The sequence below is a fragment of the Myxocyprinus asiaticus genome, chromosome 12 (assembly GCF_019703515.2).
Source record: "Myxocyprinus asiaticus isolate MX2 ecotype Aquarium Trade chromosome 12, UBuf_Myxa_2, whole genome shotgun sequence".
NCBI classification, from domain to species: Eukaryota; Metazoa; Chordata; class Actinopteri; order Cypriniformes; family Catostomidae; genus Myxocyprinus; species Myxocyprinus asiaticus.
The window spans coordinates 25,832,303-25,847,603 of NC_059355.1; the positions used below are offsets into that span (position 1 = coordinate 25,832,303).

Sequence of the window (15,301 nt, forward strand, 5' to 3'; positions counted from 1 at the left end):
CGGGCTCCCAAGAGTGACCCCTAGTGTCACTACATCAACACAATGTCTTGTTCCCTCCATCAGGGAATGGAGGTTACACAAGTAACCATGACATTCTCTCAATTATTTTTTGTGCTCTCTTCTGTACTCTTTCAAAGGCAGTCACTTGCTTTTTTTGTGCAATCAACTGAAAGCACATATGCATACTCAAGACACAGTCTTATCAGAGAGCAATATATACTGTCGAGGTCATCATCAGTGGCTCCATGTTTTTCCAACACCGTTAAGAATTGGAGACACTTAGGGTGTGTTCACACTTGTAGTTCGGTTCTCTTGGTTCTCTTGGTCTGGACCAAAAAAGAAAATGATACATTTAGTCCTGGTTCACTTAGTGTTCACACTGGCATTTTTAACACCGAATCTATAGATACAAAACAAAAGGCATAAGGATAAGGTCACAACCTGATTGGACAGCTTTTATGACATATATTTTGCGACGGAACTTGCTGAACATCCAAAACAATGCTGGCTGCTGGGCTAAATGCACTCGTTGGATTTATATATGTATACCAACTGAGAACAAACAAAGAGCTAATAAAATGTGTAAAGGAGTCAAAACAGCACCAGGGATTCCTCCGTTGCACACAAAAATGAAGATATGCTGCAAGGACGGCTGATGGCGGTTCCAACGCCTGTACCGAACAGTAATGGGCAACATAGCTTCCATGATGAGAAGGACCAGGTGTGCTTAAGGTCAGTATTAGGCAAATGACTTCCTGTTATTGGTCCATATAGACGTCTTTGGTCCATGCCGCGTTCATATATTAATCGAACCGCACCAGATTTCGTTTGGAAGCGGACCAAAACCCATTATTCAGGTGGTCTTGGTCTGCTTGTTTGGTGCGCACCAAGGTTCGGGTGGCAGCGTTCACACTTGTTCAAATGAACCACACTAACAGAGTAATCGCACCAGATTTCGTTTTAATCGAACCAAACCTGCCAAGTGTGAACACACCCTTAGGCGGGCCCGGTTCCAGATCAAAATCACTGAGGGTGCTTCTGAAAATAGTGGGGGTGCTCTGTATAAAGTGGAGATGTATCGTAATTACACATTTTAAAAATATATTAAATCATGTTTAAATGCTACTAAAACAACGTAAATAACAGTTTTTATTTTTATGTACAAAACATTTATTGCTTCATTTTTTTTCACATGATCTGTCGCTGACAGCAAAATGCTGCACCTGCAGAATAGGACATACTGATTTGCACAATCATACATGTTTTTAAGTTTTGATGCAGCAATTGTGTGTTCACAAACTGCAGGGATTTTTGTGTGTTTGATGGGATTCAAGGAAATCTGCTTGCCAATTTACAGTATTAGACTTGCATATTCAATTGAGCAGAGGTGTGCAATTGTTTTGGTATAGGGGCCACATCAGCTGTTAAGTAGAACATGGAAGAGAGAAGATAAAAAGTTCAGCATAGTTGTATCTTTTAAGCCCAGAAGTAGTAGTGCATTCATGCATTCACTCAATGAGTGATGCACAATTTTCTGAAGTGGATGCTGATGGGACCATTCTGCGATTGCTTGAAGTTTTGCTGCTACTTTTTTATCATGTGTTAGTAAAACTGAATAAAGGCTGAATAAAATTATTAATGGTTTATTTTACCATACTTCAATGCAGTGGTAATTTAGTATTCAATGTAACACTCTACACCAGGAGTCTGGTTTAATAGTAAAATAAAATATTCGGAAATTATAGATTTTAAAAGCTTATTTTAATGTTGGCCGCTGTAATGAACTGGCCATGGAGACGGTGTTAGGATCCATGTGCAGGAAGTTTATTAGAGATCACAAGCAAACAATCCAAATTGTTTGACAGATAGACGTAGTCGGTAAGCAGATGGTTACATCCAATATACCAAACAATCAGTTCAACCAGGCAAACAAAACAAAGTGTTATCCAAAAAGCAGTAAATCCAGTAAAACAGGCAATGGTCATAACATGAGAACAAACAGTAAAGGCAATGGAAAAACACTTGGTAAGGCAAGGTAAACTGGCAATACTTCGCAAAGAAACAATGGAGGTGAATGGCTATTTATACATGGTGAAAACAGGAAATGAGCAGAGAAGAAATGGGAGACGATCAGTATTCGGGAGAGGGCTCCCTCTGGTGGTTGGTAGGAGGGGTAACAACCTTGGATGTTACAGAACCCCCCCCCCAATCCCCTTGGTCGTGGTGCTGGATGATTAAGATGGGCTTGATGAAATTCTTGGATCAGGAACAGGTCCAATATGTCTTTGGCGGCTACCCATGATCTCTCCTCTGGTCCATAGGCGGAGGCTTAGAATCTGTGTTTCCAGAGCCAGACGGTGGATGGGTTTCAGCAAGGATGGAAGGAAGGAGAGATGCGGTAGTTAGCAGGAAGCTCTAAACGGTAAGTAATAGGGTTTATTTGATGGATAATTCTGAAAGGACCCACATACCTTGGACTGAGCTTCCTGCAGTGTAGCCGCAACTTGAGATCCCTTATGGACAACCAGACCCTCTGTCCTGGCTGATAGTTGGGATGGGGGCACCTCCGTCGGTCAGCCTGGAAGCGTTGTGACATGTGCGCTGTCCCACACCCTCTCGCTTCGCCTAATCCAATCGTCCACTGCTGGCACTGTAGAAGGTTCTCCTGACCAAGGGAAGATCGGGGGTTGGTAGCCCAGCACGCATTGGAAGGGGGTTAGTCCCGCAGAGGTAGCAAGAAGTCGCTCCATTTCTCCTGTTCACAGCTACAATAGCTCTGAAGATATCTTCCAATCTCCTGGTTTAAACGTTCTACCTGTCCGTTGGCTTGAGGGTGATAGCCAGAGGTGAGACTCACATTGATGTCCAGTTGCTTGCAGAACGCCTGTCAAACTCGGGATGTGAACGATAGACTCTAAATACTTGGTGGAACAAAGCATTAGCGGTTTCCATGGCAGTGGGTAAACCCTTGAGAGGGACAAGTCTACATGATTTTGAAAATCGATCAATTATTACCAAAATGGTAGTGTATCCATTGGAGTTTGGCAGGTCTGTGATGAAGTCGATGGACAGGTGGGACAATGGTCTTTGAGGTATTGGTAGTGGTTGGAGCAACCCCGTGGGCAGTTCTCTGGGGGTCTTGGATTGGGCACACACCTGACAAGATATCACATAATTAGTAACATCATGAACCAAAGATGGCCACCAGAAGGAACTACATACCAGGGAAATAGTTCTTTGGCTTGGTATGCGCCATCGTTCCATGTCAAATTGTTTGGCTTACCCTTGAGCAAAGACATGAGTGGTGCTGGAATGATACTGTAATTTCTGACGAAACAGCGATAGAAGTTTGCAAAGCCCAGGAACCACTGTAGTTCCTTCAGTGTGGAAGGTCAAGGCCATCAGTAACTGAAGTTATCTAAGATACATCCATCTCTACAGCTTGGTGGCTGATATTGTAGCCTAGGAATGTGGTATGAGAGGTATGAAACTCACATTTATCTGTCTTGACAAAAAGCTGGTGTTTCTGGAGACGTGATAGGACCATCTTGACATGCTGTATATGCTGTGTCTTGTCTTGAGAGTAGATAAGGATGTCGTCAATGTAGGCCACCACACAATGATTCAATAAGTCTCTGAAAATCTCGTTGTTAGCAAGTCCATACGGCATGACCATATATTCATAGTACCCCCTGGTGGTGATGAATGCAGTTCCCTATCTGTCACTCACTCGACATTGTGTCGATGTAGTGACACTAGGGGTCAATCTTGGGAGCCCGAGACACCTCTGGTCTTTGATAAAAGGCCAGTGAAAATTGGCGAGTGGTATTTGCATACAACTCCCCCAGACATATAGGTATAAAAGGAGCTGATATGCAACCACTCATTCAGATTTTCTCTTCGGAGCCGAACGGTCGATGTTTACTGAGTTGACTGTTCATTCACCTCTGCTGGATCTGACGGCGCATTTCAGCGGCTTCTCCCTCCTCTGCACTGGTGCACTGCAGAGAACACCCCTGGGCGCTTCGGCAGAAATACGAGAGTATATTTCTCTAAAAGAGTATATTTCTCTAAAAGAGCGGCACACACGGAACGTCTTTTTAAAGATGCGTCTTTTTAAAGATGCCTCTCCGTTTGTGTAAAATTCCTGGTTGCGGTCGTTATCTCTTAACTTCTGACGGTCACGACCGCTGTCTTTCGTGTCTGGGCGCGACCCATGCGGAGACAGCATTCGTGGATGGATTATGTACTCATGGCAATGTTGCGGTCACGGCTTGCTTTCGTAAGAAAGCAAGCCACCCCAGTGGCTCCCTGCCTCGGTCCTTCTACCTACGGGTATGAGGCCAGTGCGGCTAGTACTGGGGACCCCAATGGGACCACCTCCACCGGGTATCCCCCCACGGACCTCCCATTCCCCAGCACGCTTGTCTGCCCCGATCGGGCTTCTGGATGAGTTTGTCGGCTTGTCTCACGGATTGTCTTGTTTGAAGCCCGCGAAGCTGATGAGCTCTTGAACGCAGCATCGGAGAGCAGGCTCATCCAGTTGGACACGGAAGCCTCAGCTGGGCTCCCCCCCTTGGGTACGGTCGCCCAGTCACAGGCTGACGCAGAAATGACGGACATGCTTTCTTGGGCAGCCGTGAGCGTTGGGCTAGAGTGGAACCCTCTGCTCTCCCCTGAACCCTCGCAGCTCGATGATTGGTTCCTGGGCTCGCGGTGCCACTCACAGCCATGCCCCGCTCCAGTTTCTTTCTTCCCGGAAGTGCACGAGGAGCTGACAAGATCGTGAGAAGCACCTTTTACTGCCAGGTCCCAATCTTTCAGCTCCCCCACCCTCACTACCCTCGATGGCGGTGCGGCCAGGGTTTATTTGGCGATTCCACCGGTGGATAAGGCACTCGCGGTGCACCTATGCCTGCAGAGCGCCGCCACCTGGCGCAGGCGCCCAAAGCTCCTGTCCTAGGCCTGTAGGTTTATGTCATCCCTGACGGCCAAAGCCTACAGTGCCGCTGGACAAGCCACCTCCACCCTGCATGCCATGACTCTCCTGCAAGTCCACCAAGCCAAAGGAACTAAAGGAACTGCACGAGGGTAGTTCTGCCCCCGATTTGATGCAGGAGCTGTGCCCGGCAACTGACCTTGCTCTCCAGGTGACGATGGTCACAGCGCGGTCTCTCGGGCAGGCGATGTCCACCTTGGTGGTCCTTTGGCTCAACCTGGTCGAGATGAGAGAGGCCACCAAGGCACGGTTCCTTGCTGCCCCCATTTCCCAATTTGGCCTATTCGGCGACACCGTCGAGGACTTCGCCCAGCAGTTCTCGACATTGAAGCAGCAGACGGAGGTTATCTGGCACATCCTGCCCTGGCGCGGCTCAAGATCCCGCACCCTGCCAGCTTGTCGTTAAGGATGTCCCCCTGCAGTGACTGCACCGGCTCCGCCGCAGCCCGCCCCTTCGGCCCAGCCCCGGCGTGGAGCCCACCGCAGGAAGCAGATGCTACCCACCCGTCTCACGGCCGGCCGCCTAGAACCCGCGAAAGGCTTCGAAGCACCCCTGAGACGGGTGACCCAGGGACAACGAAACCCACTGCCTTGGAGCTGGTAAGCAGACCACTCCATCCCCCAGTGGAGGGCCGGGAGGAGAATCTTTTGTTGCCTTTTTTTATTTAATTTCGCCGCATGCCCAAGTGGCTGCGGTACCCAACAGTTCAGCAAAAGAGCGGTTTTCTCATTCCCTGGGTCACATACCCGGTGTGCATGACTGTCATCATGACCACTGTCCACCATTCCATTTTGGCAGGTTTGGTGCTCCAGCGGCGGTCTCCCCACCCCTGCGCGCCCAGCTGTGGCACAAATCCACCCCCGATGTGACAGTCTCCATGGGTCATGAGGACAGACCTCTTCCTCCCCTGTCCCAGGCTGTTCCAGGGGTGGTCACAAGGAGCCAGCTAAGTGCTTCAATGTCCCCGAACTCAGCATGGCCACAACATGGCATGGCACCTCAGGCTCTGCCCCGCCACGAGGCCCCACCCACCAGTACGTCAGACGAGATTGTCCCCTTGGTCCCCCTTGCCCGGAGCTCGGATGCATGGCTTGCGCTTTCCAATCCATCACGATGGCTGATCCGGACCGTCCAACTCGGCTTCGCGATTCAGTTCACCAGGCGTCCGCCCAGATTCAGCAGTGTCCACCTCACCTTGGTGAAGGATGAAAATGCTGCTACCTTGCGCGGAGATCGCTACCCTCCTACGGAAGGATGCGATAGAGCCTGTCCCTCCGGCCGAGATGAAGAAGGGGTTTTACAGCCCCTATTTCATTGTACCAAAAAAAGGCAGTGGGTTGCAGCCAATCTTGGACCTGTGAGTACTGAACCGGGCTTTACACAGACTCCCGTTCAAGATGCTGACGCAAAAACGCATTCTGGCAAGCGTCCGGCATTAAGATTGGTTTGCGGCAGTAGACCTGAAGGACGCGTACTTCCACATCTCGATTCTACCTCGACATAGACCCTTCCTGCGGATTGCATTCGAGGGTCAGGCGTATCAGTACAAGGTCCTCCCTTTCGGCCTGTCCTTGTCCCCTCGCGTCTTCACGAAGGTCGCAGAGGCAGCCCTTGCCACGCTAAGGGAAGTGGGCATTCGTATCCTCAACTATCTCAATGATTGGCCAATTCTAGCTCACTCTCGGGATGTGTTGTGTGCACACAGGGAACTGGTGCTCTCACACCTCAGCCGACTAGGGCTTCATGTCATCCTGATGAAGTTATAAGCACTTCTTAGAACAAGCTTGGTGTAGATATTTGCCTCTCGGAGTTGTTCATGGGCTTAGGGGATAAGTGGCAGTGAGTAACGGTACTTAGTGGTGACAGAGTTCAGGCTTCGATAATCAATACATGGACGGAGGCCCCCATCTTTCTTCTCCACGAAAAAGAAGCCTGCAGCTGCTGGGGAGGTGGAGGGATGAATGCCCTTGCCTCCTCGATGTAATTTTCCATGGCAAGGTTCTCAGGGCGTGACAATGGGTAGGCCTTGTTTCTTGTTGGGGCCGTATTGGAAAGAAGTTCAATGGCACAGTCCCATGGACGATGAGGAGGAAGTTGTGTAGCTTTGACCTTACTAAACACATCATGGAACGCTGCATATTCCTCAGGTATCATGGTTTTTCTTTGTGACTCAGGACTTTCCACACTGGTAGTAAACAAGGCATGGAAACAGCAACATGGAGACAATGTTCATGACAGAACTTGACCATTGCTTGAGCTCACCTTGGTTCTAGGATATCAATGGGTTGTGGACGGCCAGACAAGGATGACCCAAGGATGAGTTGATGACATATAGTGAAATGTTTTCCACATGAAATAGTCCAATCTTGATGGTTATAGGAACGGTCTGTTGGGTTATACCAGTACCAATAGGAGCGTTGTCAATAGTGGTGATGTTGATCGTTGGGAAGCATTGAATTGTGGGTATATTGAGCTCTTGGACGATCTCTTGATTAATGAGATTCACAGCAGCCCCAGAATCCACTAATGCCGAAAAACATCTTGCAAGATCACCAATGGAAACCTCTACCAGCAACAAAAACCTGTGAAAGGTGGGTGATACAAAGTTCAGGGTACTCATATGCTGCCTTGATTTCATGGAACTTGATTTCTTGCGTGGGCATGCAGCATTGATATGGCCTGGTAAACCACAGTAGTAGCAAAGCTTTTCATTCTGTCACCATTGGCATTCTTCCATAGAGACACAAGCGTAAACAACTTGCATGGGTTCAGGTGATACAGTGGATGCCTGGGTCTGTACTGAGACTGTAGAATTAGAGGTGGAGACGGTGTTAGGATCCATGTGCAGGAAGTTTATTAGAGAACACAAGCAAACAATCCAAATCGGCAGGCAGATAGACGTAGTTGGTAAGCAGGCGGTTAAATACAATATACAAACAATGAGTCCAATCAGGCAAACAAAACAAAGGGTTATCCAAAAAGCAGTAAATCCAGTAAAACAGGCAATGGTCATAACACGAGAACAAACAGTAAAGGCAATGGAAAAACGCTTGGTAAGGCAGGGTAAACTGGCAATACTTCGCAAAGAAACAATGGAGTGAATGGCTAGTTATACATGGTGAAAACAGGAAATGAGCAGAGAAGAAATGGGAGACGATCAGTATTCGGGAGAGGACTCCCTCTGGTGGTTGGTAGGAGGGGTAACAACCTTGGATGTTACAGTCGCAAAGTGGACAAAGTTGTTTTATTCTGAAAGCATTATCAACCTGTTCACACGCTCATGGATCATGATGTGAGTGTTGTCAATGGTTTATTTGGCATCCCATTCAGCACACAACTGAATAAAACAGGCTGCATGACACTGATAAATGATTACTGCCAGAGTAACATTCACACACAGGTGTGAGTGACTTCAGCATTTTACAAATAACACAAAGAACAAACATATTCCTCTCTTGCTTGGTTTTGCTCGCGTGTCCCCTCCGTGTGCGAATGATGTGAAAATCTATTGGAATTTTACTAAAGTTCATCACTGAAAAGGTTTGCTCGCAGACTTGGCACTAAACAGCACATGCGGCATCACGAATGGACACGGAGTGGCTGCATCACACCTTTCTTTGAGCAGAATATTGCACTATTGAGCACTTTAAAGTTTTTTTCCAAAGAGGAGAGAGTGCCCACACTCGCACGCATGGTTGCCAGATTGCATCAATTAAGTTATGACATAAGGTGAAATATTTCATATTTGTGCAAGTATAAATCTCTGATTATCTGGCAACCCTGAGCATATTAAAAGCTTATGGATGCACAATAGGTCCCAAAGCCAGATAAATGAAAGATTTAATAAAAAACATTCATGAAAAATTGACCCGAGGGCAGCAGTTTGCCCTGGTCTGCAATTGAGGGTGTTCTAAGCTTCATTTGAGTGTGCTTAGCACCCCGCTTTGTCCCCGGCCGCCGTGACCATGCACCCTCTGAGACTTTACCTCCTGCGGCATCGCCCTCTGAGCCTCCGCCTCCTGCGGCCTCGCCCCCTGAGTCTCTGCCTCCAGCGGCCTAGCCCCTTGAGACTCCACCTCTTGCGGTTTAGCCCCCTGAGCCTCCGCCTCCAGTGGCCTCACCCCCTGAGTCTCCACCTCCAGAGTCCCCAGTGGCTCTGCCCCCACAGTTACCAAATGCCTTGCTCTCTAGTGCCTTGCTCTCTAGTACCTTCTAGTTCCTCACTCTCTGAGTCCCCTAGTGCCTTGCTCTCTAGTGCCTCACCCTCTGAGTCCCCTAGTGCCTTGCTCTCTAGTGCAACTTCCTCTGAGTCTCCTAGTGCCTTGCTCCCTAATGCCTCAAACTCTGAGTCCCCTAGTGCCTTGCTCTCTAGTACCCTGCCCTCTGAGTCCCCTATTGCCTTGCTCTCCAATGCCTTGCCCTCTGAGTTCCCTAGTACCTGGCTCTCTAGTGCCTTGCTCTCTGATAGGCCTTTTCCACTGAAATTGCGATGATTCTCGTTCCGAGCCTCTGCTCTGCTGGTTCACGGCCGGAGCAATCTGGAGCATATCGTAAACCAGCCACGCTTTTCCACTGACCTGAGAGCCAAACGGTGACATAACAGGTTACCTCAAACATAAACAAACATGATGTGTCACAGTATGTTTGTATACATATATATATATACACTGTTGGACAAAAGTTTGGAATAATGTGCAGATTTTGCTGTTTCAGAAGGAAATTGGTACTTTAATTCACCAAAGTGGCATTCATCTGATCACAAAGTATATTCAGGACATTACTGATGTATAAAACAGCACCATTACAGTAACAGTAATTTTTGATCAAATCTAGACAGGCCCCATTTCTAGCAGCCATCACTCCAACACCTTATCCTTGAGTAATCATGCTAAATTGCTAATTTGGTCAAATCACTTTGAAAAAAACTTTGCTGAAGCACCCCTGGATCATCACCGATCCTCCACCAAATTTCACAGTGGGTGCGAGACACTGTGGCTTGAAGGCCTCTCCAGGTCTCCGTCTAACCATTAGACGACCAGGTGGAGGATCAGTGATGATCTGGGGTGCTCCAGCAAGGCTGGAATCAGGCAGATTCGTCTTTGTGAAGGATGCATGAATCAAGCCACGTACAAGGTTATTCTGGAAGAAAACTTCTTGCTCTGACAATGTTCCCTACCTCTGAGGATTGGTTTTTCCAGCAGGACAATGCTCCATGCCACACAGCCAGGTCAATCAATGTGTGGATGGAGGACCACTGGGTCAAAACTCTGTCACGGCCAGCCCAAACTCCAGACCTGAACTCTATTGAAAACCTCTGGAATGTGATCAAGAGGAAGATGGATGGTCACAAGCCATCAAACAAAGCCGAGCTGCTTGAATTTTTGCACCAGGAGTGGCATAAAGTCTCTGGTAGAGAGCATGCCAAGATGCATGAAAGCTGTGATTGAAAATCAGGGTTATTCCACCAAATATTGATTTCTGAACTCTTCCTAAGTTAAAACATTAGTATTGTGTTGTTTAAAAAAATTAATATGTACTTGTTTTCTTTGCATTATTCAAGGTCTGAAACCACTGCATCTTTTTTGTTATTTGTACCAGTTGTCATTTTCTGCAAATAAATGCTCTAAATGACAATATTGTTAATTGGAATTTGGGAGAAATGTTGTCAGTACTTTATAGAATAAAATAAAAAAAATTCACTTTACTCAAACACATACCTATAAATAGTAAATCCAGAGAAACTGATAATTTTGCAGTGGTCTCTTAATTTTTTCCAGTGTTGTATATACTGTTTATACATGGGACATTCCCCTAGCGGCCACTAGAGGTCGCTAGGAGGATTAGGACTTATTTTGAAGTATATTTTTGTTTCTTGTCTCTGTTCTGTGTGCTCCCCTTGATTGATCCCAGGTGTGTCTCGTTTACTTAGTCTTTGTATAAATAAGTCCTCTTGTTCTCTGTGTCTTTGTCATATTACAGTTTTTCTCAATTGCTTAAACACAGTTCTTGAAATTATGCCCCCTTTTCTCGAAACTCTAAACACAAATCCATAACTTCTCACCCAATTCCCCAAACTTCCTATTTTCAGGTCAAAATGAAGCTCTCCACTCAAAACCATTCAATCTTGCTGAAAAACCAAACTTTGCCCTCAGACATGACACACAAGCCCTCAAAAACACACACACTACAACATAGTCTTACACACCGGCGAGATAAATTCAGAACAATACTACAAAACCGGTAATAAGTTATGTTGCTTGTGGTTCTCCCCCTCAAAAACCTTTTCGCATGATGAACACAACAAAAGACACAACAAATGTATACATTTGCACATTTTTTAGTCCTTAATGTAAAATCTCGTCAACATCACAGGCTATATTGGCCCTAGCCAGGCAGCGGGGGTAAAATCACATTGCATGCCTGATCCACCCTTGGCACGCATCAACTGAAATGTCTAGGCAGGCTTCTTCCATGGCCTGGAGGAGTGAACACGGATGTGAGGTTTTCGGTCATACACTTTCCACCGCCATTCCGCAAATAAAACTCCTCTATCGGGTTTAGAAAGGGAGAGTATGCAGGCAGAAAGATGTTGGAAAACCTTGGGTTATTGGTAAACCAGTCACGAACCAGAGCAGCGCGATGGAAGCTGACGTTATCCCAAACAACAATGTAGCGAGGCTGCTCTGGTTGTGCTGGCTCCCTCTGGTTAAGCTGGAACACACACTCTCTTAGACCATCAGGGAAACCAAGGAGGAGCATAGTGTTATAGGGTCCAAGAATGGCATGGCGGTGGAGTACCCCTCGTTGGCTGATGGCCGTGCATATAGTGACGTTCCCTCCTCGCTGGCCCAGGACATTCACAATAGTCCGATGGCCAATCATTTTCCTCCCCCTTCTCCTTTTGGTCAAGTTAAATCCAGCCTCATCAAAAAAGATAATCTCATGGGGAACAGGCTGGCCTTCAATCTCAAATATTCTCTGCAAAACACATGAAACACAATAGAGTAAATGACTACCCTGAAACACAGTTCAAGAGGGCACAAATGGCAGACCACCAGATGTACTTTGTGCTACAGTATAAACTGCTGTACTGCTATACTGTGACGGTACACAGTACTTCATACAATATAAAAACACATACTTTAACATATTCCAGATGTTGGTCTTTCACTCTGTCAGAGTTTTGTTCGAAAGTAATGCGGTAGGCCTGTTTCATCTGGAAACAGTGCTTTCGGAGGATGCAATCAATTGTGGAGAGGCTGAAGGCATTTATCCTTCAAAATTGGTGATTGTCTTCAATCACTCTCCTTTGAATCTCTTGCAGGCGGATTACATTGTTGGCAATGACCATATTTACCAGCTCCCTCTCTTGCTCCTCCGACAAAAGCCTTAGCCTGCCTCCACCAGGTGGTTGTCTCTGTGTCCTACAAAAATAGAGGTACTGATTACTGTAACTGTAACACATCCTTTTTACAAAATGGGAGCATACAGAAACTCTATCTGTATGTGAGGCAGTTTGATGCATATCTTTTTATTAGTATAGTGCAACAGCTACAGTACATATATGTGTTGTAACAGCACAGAGTACAGCACTCAGAAGTTACAGTAGAGAGCAGTCTGAATTACACCTACCTGTTTTCCTCCCTGAAGGTTCTTATGATCGAGGCGACGGTGAAGTGACTCAAGTTTGGCTGTACTCGTTGCCCAGCCTCCTTCATAGTCGTACCATGGACAAGGACATGGATAACTAGAGTGGGACGAATTTCATCCAAGACTGCTTGTCTCATTGCCCTTGCCCTTCCTCTTCCTTGTCATCGTCCTCCTCCTCTTCCTCCACTCCCTCCTCCTCCTCCACCTCCTCCTCTTCCTCCTCTCCCTACTCATCCTCCACCTCCTACTCTTCCTCTTCCTTCACCTCTTCCTCCACTCCCTACTGCTCTTCCTCCTCCTCCTCTCCAGTGTCCTCGACCTCTTCCTTCACGTCTCTCTGGATCCATTGTTCCAAAACTGAATGAACTGACTCGGGCCCTTTTATCTATCTACTGAAATTTCTGATTGGTGTGTGATCAATTTTGACTCTTAGTGTTTCCACCTGGGTAATTGTGTGCTAATTGAGCTCAAGTTGTGCTGACTTGAGTGAACAATATTGAATGCTAATGCTTTCTAAATGACCACATGGTGTAGGCAATGAGAAATGAAGGGATTTGTGTGTTGAGTTTTGCAGTGACAGTTCAACAAATCTGACTCGTGTCAAAACAGGGGAATAGTGTTTATAGTTTAGGGAAATGGGTGTGCTTTTTGATAAATGGCATTATGGTTTTGAAATTTTAGTTCAAAAACCTGGTTACAGTGTTTTAGCAATTGAGAAAAACTGTAATGGTGCAGGGAAAAAGTCCCTCCAGCGAGTGTTGGTCATGAGACTCTTTGCACAATACTTACATAAGACATCCTGCATCAAGCATGTAGAAAATGATGCTGCTGCGCAATTAGACATACATACAATCCCAGATAAACATATCTAGAGCATTGGTGCTGGGGAGGAGGAGGGTTTCAGAGAGAAACTCTCATAGCGTTTCAATGCAGTGAAACTGGCTATCCTGCAAACAACTGAGGCAATTAAAATGCTAGACAAAGAGAGAGTACACAAGTTAACTGGATAACAAATTAGGTGTTCAAAGGACCTACAGTATCTGCCTGCGCCATGTAGAGCATGACTGAATAAAAAACAGAACTCAGTGTGGGTGATTTTCGGTGTATGACCAATTGCCACAAGGTGGCACTTAGTGGGAATTTGGCACATAAGATCCAAATTTGGGTGGAAAAAAAATATGAACTAACATACTGATTTCCTGTGTTATTATGTTGAATGCATAACCTTAACATTCTTAGCAGCATGCTCTACCAGTTAAGCTACAGGAACTAAGCTAAATGTTAAATCGATTTTTTTTATATTGGGCAGGAACGGGGTAAATATGATGTGCCCTTTAATTTTAATTCATGAAGAGACATTTAATACACTTGACAAAGCGAAATGGCCCTCTGCAGAGTGTGCAAATCCCTCCCTTGCATCGAGAACCCATTCCATTGTGTTGACGACAAGGCCAAATAAACATTATTATATTCCCTCATCAGTTCCCTCTCTCAGTGCTCATGAGTAGTAAGCACATGGGTGTTTGCTCTTGCTGTTTGCTCTGCATTGACAACCATTAATCAGTTATGAGACCTGCTAGCACCCCTCATAAAGATTTACAACCTCATGCTCCTTTAATTCGGTCTGGCTGCACACTCTAACGCATGATCTCTTTGTTTATGGCTTCTCTATGACTGTAAACTCTTACCCCAAAACCCAAAACAAAGAAGCAGAGAAATACCCACTGAGTCTGGGACAATTAGAGGCTGAGATATGCTGAGATATTATTTTCATGCTTTCATACAAACACTAGTTTGCCTCCCTATGAGAGCCAAGAACCTCTAAAATAATGTAACAAGGTATTTTACTTCAGTGGCTTGTGTTCTGATTGGTATCTTGAAATCTTGAAGGTCTCATTTAGGTTTCCTTTGTTTGAACTTGAGGTCAAGGCTTAAGCACTACCTCATTTCTTCTAAATGTATTAATGTATGTTAATTTTCTCAAGGCAACTGGGTTCATTTTTCACTTCTAACACTTGTCTGCCCTTCGCTCTTTGGAAGTGGAAGTGAATGGTGACTGAGACTAACATTCTCCCTAACACCTTTTGTGTTCCAAGAAAGTCATACAGGTTTTGTACAACATGAGAGTGCATAATGACAACCATTTTATTTTGGGATGAACTATCCCTTTAAACTGGTTTTCTTTACTTTTTTTCACAAACAGGGTAGATAAAGGATAACAGTCCTTTTCTATGAAGACATTAATCCTTAGTCACTGCTTCTTTTTCAGTAAAATGTGTTTGACAGATTTCTGTTCTAAACTGACCTCATGCTAAGAGAGGAATGCCTCTGCCCTTCAAATCTCATCTCAGTGTGCTTTCCCGTGTCACTCAGTTATGTCCTTACCTTTGATCCTTAATCACATCATCCAGTGTTAGCAGCAGTCTGTACTGCACTGTTAAAATAAATTCTCACCCATTCACTATATTTCAGTTGACGAGATACAATCAGTATAAAAATCCAAGCCTTTTACAATGACAGGAGTTTGTGAGAGGTTCCTCGTTCTCTTCCTGGATCAACGTGGTCTTTGAGTAACCTTAACTGGTAAGCCAGTCCTGGATGATGCCTGTTTTATATGCACCTCAAACCACCCCTTCAGATCCTTCTAAATC

At 45.8% G+C, this 15,301-nt stretch overlaps 1 protein-coding gene across 1 annotated transcript; it reads right to left on the bottom strand.

The window, feature by feature from the left end:
• Positions 1-9,623: 9,623 nt before the first annotated feature.
• LOC127449653 (uncharacterized) lies at positions 9,624-12,808 on the bottom strand. Its single transcript, XM_051713203.1, has 3 exons — positions 12,633-12,808; positions 12,358-12,424; positions 9,624-11,978 (listed from the first exon to the last, which is right to left on the bottom strand). The coding sequence occupies exons 1-3, from the start codon at positions 12,785-12,787 to the stop codon at positions 11,442-11,444; spliced, it is 759 nt and encodes a 252-aa protein (XP_051569163.1). The 5' UTR covers positions 12,788-12,808; the 3' UTR covers positions 9,624-11,441.
• Positions 12,809-15,301: the final 2,493 nt, after the last annotated feature.

Bases quoted from the DNA above. Each gene is read 5' to 3' on its own strand.
- LOC127449653 (XM_051713203.1), bottom strand. From the start codon at position 12,787: ATGAGACAAGCAGTCTTGGATGAAATTCGTCCCACTCTAGTTATCCAT. The intron at 12,425-12,632 runs GTAGGTGTAATT...CTATTTTTGTAG, and splicing joins ACCTTCAGGGAGGAAAACAG to GACACAGAGACAACCACCTG. The intron at 11,979-12,357 runs GTAAATATGGTC...TGTGTTTTGCAG, and splicing joins AGGAGCAAGAGAGGGAGCTG to AGAATATTTGAGATTGAAGG.